Source organism: Fragaria vesca, linkage group LG2 (genome assembly GCF_000184155.1).
Source record: "Fragaria vesca subsp. vesca linkage group LG2, FraVesHawaii_1.0, whole genome shotgun sequence".
NCBI classification, from domain to species: domain Eukaryota; kingdom Viridiplantae; phylum Streptophyta; class Magnoliopsida; order Rosales; family Rosaceae; genus Fragaria; species Fragaria vesca.
This window is the reverse complement of record NC_020492.1, coordinates 349,896-358,598: the sequence shown is the minus strand read 5'-3', so window position 1 is coordinate 358,598 and position 8,703 is coordinate 349,896. Positions and strand designations below refer to the sequence as shown.

Here is an 8,703-nt window from a genome sequence, read left to right as displayed (position 1 = left end):
ACCTGAAATGCATGAGTAAATGTATCACCAAAATATAGAAGAGAGAACTTTTGGTATTTAGTACAGTGATTTTCAATATAGTGCTACTATTACTTGGGTGGACTGCTTTATTATAATTGGGCTTTCTCTTGCATTAGTGGAAATCTTAAGATTTGTTGTGGCATGATATCAGCATTTTGATGCCACTCCACAAGCCATTGAGATCTCAAGTTTAAATTGACATTTACCAACCCCATTTTTACTTCTGGTGAGGTTTAATGGCTTGTAGGAGTTGCACAAACTTGACGTACCTATATTGTGAATTTGCAGAGTAAATTCATCATTTCACACCAAGGAGAATTACTGTTTGCAAGGGATCTTTTTATGAAAATTATGGGCTCAGGTATGAATGCGGGCGTATTTACTGTTATATCTATTACCAAACATTATTGTCAGTTTAAGGAGCTCCCCTATAAGTTTATCTAATATGCTATCATGATTGTTACCTTATGTATTATTCTCTTATATATCATGAGGATACAAATTGTGGTACTTTTAGCAAGTACTTATTTATTCATAAAAACACATAGTTATACATTCTTTCTGCTATTCTTTCTGTCAGTTAGGGAACTTGTGCACCCAGGACGAAAACAATCAAGTCATGCAATTCGAGGCCCTGAAGAACAAAGTGAGAACTCTGGATCAGATAAAGACGATTAGAGTATTCTTAGCAAGCAGGCATTGTTTTTGCCATGATCAGTATAGGTGTTCTTGGATTTCTTGTTTCGCTCAGCCACATAGAATCGTTTGTGCAGATTTTATTTTATGGTTCTTATTCGGCCTTGTACATATTTCCCTTGTTAGTTTTAAGACCTTTAGTAAATGACATCTAATTGTTTATATTCTGACATGGTTGATACTCAGTTTCATGTCCTAGTGTCTTTTCCATTGTTTCCCCCTAGTTTTGTGTACATATGCTGCATTTGAAGTAGCTCCTTGCTCCTTTAACATAAGCCTATGAGAAGCTACCTTTGGAGGTGTGAATATTGTTTACAAATTACAAAGCAGCTCCTTGTTGAGGGTCGTCAGGTGCCTTCAATTCTGAGAAATTGATCCCAAGTATGGGGCTACACTCGACTCGAAATTTCATTGGATAAGTGGGAGATAGCTTCAAAATTGCATGCTTTGGTATAGTCTTGTAATTAACAGTTTCAAACACCAAACATAACTCCAAATACACAGAGCTGCACTTGTAAAATAAGGCAGGCCAGGTATCCTGCAGCCGGGTAGGAAAGTACGGTCCGAGTGGGAGGACAGCCCTAAAGATTTCTTTGTTGTACTAAAGCTTTGGTGTTTATAGAGTTTTTCATCTGAGTTGGGTTACAGTTGAAGTGTAATTACATTGCCCCAAGGATAATGTGACTTGCGTTGCTGCACCAGGGTCTTTTATTTATATGAGGCTAAGATACTGAAATAGTGAAATATGCTGAATATGAGAAAATTGCCTACTCAAGGTGATGGGGAAAATGGAAAGTGTCTTGTATTTTCTAACAGATATCAGTGTTGCTGTGTTAGAGTGATCTGTACTCGGTTTCTTTAGGTAGAATATGTTGGACATAAAAATACTTAAGTAAATATCAGTTTGATTAAATCAAGATTAATAGCAGAATTGTATAACTAGGAATCCAAATACAGCAGTCATCGAGTTGTATATCTCATTGTGAAACTAGGAGTCTCATCATATTGACAACCTGTTCAATATTGAGCCTTAAAATAGGAGTGCAGAGGTCTTCAACGGGTAAGCATACCTATGCAAAATAGGAATAGCCTCTCTTGCTGTTTGTGTGTTCATGTTCTTAAGTCCCAGATTGTGTGATATATTTGTTTGTTAATAGATCTTGTATTGTTGTTGATGTGTTTAGATTGCATCTTTGATACAAGTCATACAACAGAAGAAGTTCTTACATAAACAACAAAGCCAGTTATCAGCAGGATCAAAGAAGGGTGACACAGTGAGATCATCAGAATGACATAAAAGGTTCATAGTCCCTTTAAAATTCCTTTCACTTGATAATGTCATGAACCTTCAGCATATTTTGTGTGATTGAGAAGAATACCATTCATGAGAGATTCACTAACCTAATAATTAGGTGAGATGACCAAGTTCTTCCATATCAATGTCAGTACTTTACTCTTCAATAATCTGCTTTAGCGGTTGAAGCTTGAAGAAGGTAAATAGTAAAACAATTAAGGCCCTCTTCTTTATTACTGCAAGTCCGAGCGACCAATCGGTACAACACTATAACCAAATGACAAGCATGTACTGCACAAAATGAAGATTCAAAAAAAAAAAAAAAAGCTTCTGCGTTGATGTGATAAGTTCGAACTCGAGGGCATTTTTTTGATGATTGGGACAATATGAATATTTTTTTATAAAAAATATAATATTTAATCATATTAAAAAGGACCATGCGGATCGAACGGATCAAATTTCCAATCCACCGCTCACTCTCAGAGCAACATGAAGAGGCAAAACCGAGAAGAAGCCAGGGCATGGACGCTACCAGAAACTTCACTCCGGCCACGGTTCCGGTGAACGCTCCAGCGAACGAATTTGTAAGTCTCGATAGTTTGGCTCCAATTTTGTATAATATCTTGGGGGAGAGAGAGAGAGAGAGATTAGAATGGGGGACGGCGATGTGGTGCTTAAGCGAGCTCATACGGACTTTAACGACTACGAGGAAGATGTGATTGCGGAGATCCTAGCAAGGCTACCGGTCAAATCCTTGAAGCGATTCCAGTGCGTGTGCAAGTCATGGCGTGCTTTGATCTCCGATTCCTATTTTGTAAAGAAACACCTCAGCTACGTAGAGAGAGGCATCACCGAGAGCGCGCACAATCTCATTTTCATGGTGGATCCTCCCTTGGCCTTGGACTGTGAAGCCTCGAAAAGTATGGAGGAGGACTCTGTATCCTTGGACTGTGAGGCCTTGAGAAGTATGGAGTACTATGAAGTCTTGAAAAGTACTGAGCACTTGATGTGTATGGAGGACTATGAAGCCATGGAAAGAATTAAGAAATATGTTGATGGTAGCAGTCAGTTTGCAGTCACCCGGTTGGATTTTCCGGTACGGAAAACTATCAATGATTTCGGTTGTAGAGAACTAGTTGGTGCTTGCAATGGCTTGGTATGTGTTAAATACCCTTGTAACGACGGAGACTCCAAGGCCATCATGTTGTGGAACCCTTGTACTAGAGACTACAAGGTTTTACCAAAACCTCCTCTAGTTATACACTCCACGTTTAGCAACTATGTTTATGGATTTGGGTATGATCCTGCTAATGACGACTACAAGGTCATATGGGGGCTCACTTGTGACTCAAATGATGCTAAGGAAATCATGATTCACATCTTTTCACTGAAAACAGGATCATGGAGGACTATCAAGGACACTGATTATGTTAGAGTAATCACATGCGAGGGGTTGTTCTTAAACGGAGCTCTGCATTGGTTATATTGTCCACCCAACGGGGGCTCAGGAATTTTGTCTTTTGATTTAGGGGTAGAAAAGTTTCAGAAGACGATTCCATTGCCCTATGATGACTGGTTTTCCGATCCATTGATTCATAGACATTGTCTCTGTGTATGCACTCGCCCAGCTGGAGCCAATAGTATCAACATATGGATGATGAAAGAATATGGGGTCAAGGAGTCCTGGACTGAAGTAGTACAATTTTCTTTGGAGAGTTATCAAATGCCTGCTGATGACAGAAAATATTTCAGGCCTTTGCACATTTTAGAGGATGGTGTAGTCGTGATTGACAAGATGCCTCATTCTGTTATCTAATCTAAAGGAGAAGACATTCGGGCATTGTGTTGAGGTCGCTGGGGACATGGGTTTTGAAACTGTCAGTTACCGGGAGACATTAGTTTCACCAAACGTCCACACGTACAAAACCGACAATGTGAGTCTTTTTCACCCATTAACATTAGAGTTTAGTAGTGGTTACCCTGTGTCAGTTTTCGGTACTATCTTGTGTCATACATTTGGCGAAGTTCGTTTTTGGGTTTGCTATTTCATAAGCTTTCATCCATGGTCTTTTCTCCAGAGTAATTTTATTGAAATCCAAGTTAAGCATGAGATGTCACCATATTTGATTCATGTTATTCTTTGTGTTGTACTGCTGTTAAATGGAGAGAAATTCATCATCTTACTTCAGCATATATGTGTGAGTTTTACCTCTTTAGTAGCTCATCTGTTTAAGTACTGACTATAAGCTTTGTCACAGTGTAGTTATGTACAAGGCAGGCTCCAGGTTCCGGCATTATGTCTAGTGACTAACACACTAATCATCGATCTGTTTTCCATTTGATTCCATTTATATAGAATGGTCTTCTTTTTTCATTTCAATGTTTGGACTATTAGATTAGGACGACATATGTCATATTGGATAACTGCTTTCTGTTCTGAATGAGCAAATGCTTGTAATTCAATTTATAACTAATTATTGTCAGATTTGTAGGTCAGCTAGTAGCTCGTTGCTGTACTTCTCAAGGAAATAGGCCTTTGTAGAATTCAAGGCGGGACACTTTTGAGGGGGGAGAGGTGTATGTAATGTTTATCCTTCACTTGGAAAACAAGTTGAGAAATCCAGGAAGTCATTTGGTTATGTAGAAAGTGGATGCAGTGTTGTTTATGGATATTGTACCAAGAATGAAATATTTCTGTTTTGTAAACTTAATAGGTTTATCGACACACACTTGTTCATGGACAACAACAGAAGTTGTAGTTTTCCTCATCATCAAAACAACAGAGGTGAACTGAAGGCATTGTTTGGTCTTGGTATGACCCAATTTCCATAGGTCACTGCTCTATCCAAATTTTGCAGTCATTGCCACGATCGTAAATCTAGTAAAATTGAACCACTCCATGAGATGCTTACTATTTCTATGGTATTATTCTATATGAACAATGTCAATAATACCTCAGCAATCTGTCTAAATAGTGAGAGCTCCATAAAACGTAAAAAAACACGTCGTAAGATGCCCTGTTTAGTATATTGTTTCTTTCTAAACCTTCACTTTAAAGTTTAATGTAACCGACTTGTGTAAGTCATTGAAAATACTGAAGAGTTTGGTGTTATTTGAATATTGGTGCTATTTGCGTTGCATATGCTTTTTTAGACATAAAAGTAAAAAAAATCATACATTAAGGGGGGTGTATTGTATTTAGATTCATACAGATTTATTTTGAAAAGTTCATAGACTTTCACTGATTTCTTAAAACCATCGATTTTTAATCACAAACTTTCACTGATTTCTGAAATCTACAGATTTCATATTAATAATTTATGTAGATTTCTTAATACTTACAGAGTTACAGGAAAGGAACAAAAAATAAAGATGCAATGACAAACACATAATGACACCGATTATAAGTTTAGTGCTCATCTATCTAATTTCTATGCATACCGTTGTAATATTTGATCGAAATACATAAACATAGGTAACAAAAAAAACTATATTAACTTAACAACACGCATACTTGTACGTAAACCAAAGACACATATTCTAAAGTGGGACATTAGATGTTCATAAGTTTAATTCATGTACGCTAATATAATAATATATGATCATGTGGTTCTAATATCAAGAGTTCGTAGATAATATTTAGGTTATCGAGAGTTCTAAGCATTACAATTGAAATACAACAAAATATTAACATTCAAAAAACATTGAAAAGAATAGGTAGAATAGAACATTGATAGCACAAAATATTATAAAAAAAAAGATGAGGTATTGTAGGATCAACCTATTCACATGTAAAGAGAGAGTCTGTTGTAGATTTTTCCAAATCTTTGCTGTAGTGGATGGAAAAATATTAGAGTTTGGTGTGTGTAATTTACACTACAAAGTCCAAAATTATCCATGAGTTATTAATTTCATAAGTATGAATGATATTTTAAATACATCTGACCTTCTATTCATTTTAAAAAGTCTTAATTGAATACCCCTGAATTTTAGTGGAATTCATAATGATTTTTTTAAATCTAGTTGAATATACCCAGACTTTGATGGATTTTTAAAAATTTATATTGAATACACATAGATTTTCAAATTTCATAGACTTTTTTAAAACTTTCACTAATTTCATATACAATACACCTCCTAAAAATGATAATAAGAATAAATAAATAAATAACTATAGAAGTGGATAAAACCTTCGCTCTCTGTTATTTGGTCAATAAAACAAAACGTAGATACTCTGACTGAAAATCTTTGCTCTCTCTTTTCTCTCTCTCTCTCTCTCTCTCTCTCTCTCTATACAGTTACCATGAACGGTGGCGCCTCCTACGCTACCAAACCCCCTCCGGTGGAGAACCCAATGAGCGCCACCGAAGTCCCTTCCGCCTCCCACGTGTCGCGGCAAGAGGTCCTCCGCCGCCGCTCGCAGAACCTGAAGCAATTGACGAAATGCTACAGAGACCACTACTGGGCCTTGATGGAGGATCTCAAGATCCAATACCGCGACTACTACTGGAACCACGGCGTCAGCCCCGTCGTCCAAGGTAACAACAACGATGACGGAAAACTCAACCGTTGCTGCGCTTCCGTTGGCTGTAAATTGACGGCGATGGTCTTGACGAGCTTCTGTCATCTCCATATTCTCTCGGATTCGAAGCAGAGGCTCTACAAGCCCTGCGATTACGTCATCAAGAGGTAAATTCTCAAATTGATCATTTAGGGGTTGCAAATGCAGTATCTCATGGATTAGAATTTGATTGTCTTTATTTTATTTCCGTGTTCTTGTAGGTTAACTTTTTTATATTATGAAATAGCTTTTTATGAAGCTATTTCGAGAGAGGATGTAATGTACTTTCGAAACGAATTAGGTGTTATTTATTTTAGTATTGGGATTTCGAAGAGGCTTTTGATCATTGGAGTGCTGTAAACGAGAGAGACCAGGAGAATTGGTGCATTGAGGGATTTGATCAGGGCAGTGAGTAGAGAAAAGGAGGCAAAATTATTGGAGAGGCGGTAATCGGGGAGTTTGAGTGCAGGTTTGTCCTCAGACTAAATGCATGGCAGAATTGGGTTTTGGGGGAGAATGCTTTCTCTTTCCTGAGCCAGTTGAGGCTAGTGCTCTAATCCTCCCATGTAAGTTGATTTGCAGGGAGCCCGCTAACCTTTCTCAAGTTAATGAATAGAGCTATGACATATTTAAGTTTCTTTGAAACGTTTCCAATCAGTGGATAAGACAGTTTTTTCACCAGCAGTGATTCTTTGGTTGTGAAGTTTTCATATACTTTTCCTTACAGAGACAAGCAGGCATAAGGATGTGTCAGAGATTTCTCATGTGCATTTTCCTGAGGATACAAATTTGCTAGTTTTGGGATTTTTTGTGTAATATCATGTTGAATAAATAAAAATCCAAATATTACTTGTAGGAATAAATTTACATGAGGAAAGTAGAACGCTTTGCTGTTTCTTGGGTTGTGGAGTTGGTTATAGACAATTAATACCCTTTAGGACATACATTGAGTGCTAATTCGCACTCAGATAGTTCGCTCAATTATATAACTGAACATCCCTCTAGCACTTTGCTGTCGTGGGGTTTGACAGTTACGACAAAAAGACCGGATAATAGACTTTGTGGTTTTTCTGAGACGTATTGCTAGGAAGATAGTCCAACTAATTTTCTTTTTCTAGCTGGATTTACTAATTTAGAAAATTACCTATAAGGCTTAGGGGAATAGGGGTACTTCACTAAAACTTTATACGTGCAATAAATTCCATTTATTATATTGTCAGCCAAAATTGCATGGAATGCATGTATGAAACATTTGGGGGTACAATTGGTGTAGTGAGCTATAATCATATCTTGGGTGGGAATAATGTTATGGGCTCGAAAGGAAGTGTGTGGGGTTTCAAGGTTAGCTGGTGTTGTGAGCTAGCAGTGTATGGAAAATTTGGTAGTAAAAGGATTATTAGGAGTTGTGAGAATCTTGGCTGGGAGGAGTGGTAGTTTTATGGAATAAAGTCACATTTTGGTGTTTAGTATCTCCCAAGTTTTAAGACCTTCTGTTTTATTCTATTTTGGTAGATTAAAGGCCACTTTCCTTTAGACTAATCTAGCTTTTTGAATTTGGTTCGTATTAAGATAATGTCTAGTTTAATCACATTTTGTTTGATCGATGCATTGCTATTGTGCACAACTCGTCAATAGGAGCTGTACCTGCACCTTTTATACGTTGTTTAGTACAACTATCCCCTTTGCATACACACAACTGCTGGTGCGAGAGGTCTACTAGTGTCGGTACATCAAACCTTCTTTTTCTTTTCACATTGACACTGCCCATTTGCTATAGAAGTTGTAACTTAAAGAAGGGTGGCTCATCTTGTATTTTTTGACCCAAATGGTTACTGTTAATATATTATGTCATATTCTTGTCATTTAGAATGCATAATTACATATTGTTAAGCGAGTTGGAGTAGCGAGCAAAAAAGGATAGCTGCCAAATCACATTTAAGAAACAAGAATGTTATGCCAGAAAGAGCATATCCAATTTGAGTTTGACGTGATGGAACATTTGTTCTTGTGGATGTGCTGTAGTTTCTCGTTGTTAGTAATGAAAACTGGTGTTCCTCATCCGAAATAAAACAATAATAATAGTAAAAAGAGATGGGAATGAGGTAACAAAAACAAAAATACATACTTACTG

The 8,703-nt window shown here is 37.2% G+C and overlaps 2 protein-coding genes across 2 annotated transcripts in view; both read left to right on the top strand.

Annotated features, from left to right (window-relative positions):
* LOC101312896 overlaps positions 1-884 on the top strand; it is an 84,695-nt gene extending 83,811 nt beyond the window's left edge. The window contains exons 22-23 of the mRNA XM_004291954.1: positions 310-382; positions 602-884. Coding sequence (XP_004292002.1) covers positions 310-382; positions 602-699 — 171 coding nt within the window. The 3' untranslated portion in view covers positions 700-884. The remainder of the gene's footprint in view (positions 1-309; positions 383-601) is intronic.
* Positions 885-2,640: 1,756 nt separating this feature from the next.
* On the top strand, positions 2,641-4,751 carry LOC101308232 (F-box/kelch-repeat protein At3g06240-like). Its single transcript, XM_004289579.1, has 2 exons — positions 2,641-3,945; positions 4,504-4,751. The coding sequence occupies exon 1, from the start codon at positions 2,664-2,666 to the stop codon at positions 3,825-3,827; it is 1,164 nt and encodes a 387-aa protein (XP_004289627.1). The 5' UTR covers positions 2,641-2,663; the 3' UTR covers positions 3,828-3,945; positions 4,504-4,751.
* Positions 4,752-8,703: the final 3,952 nt, after the last annotated feature.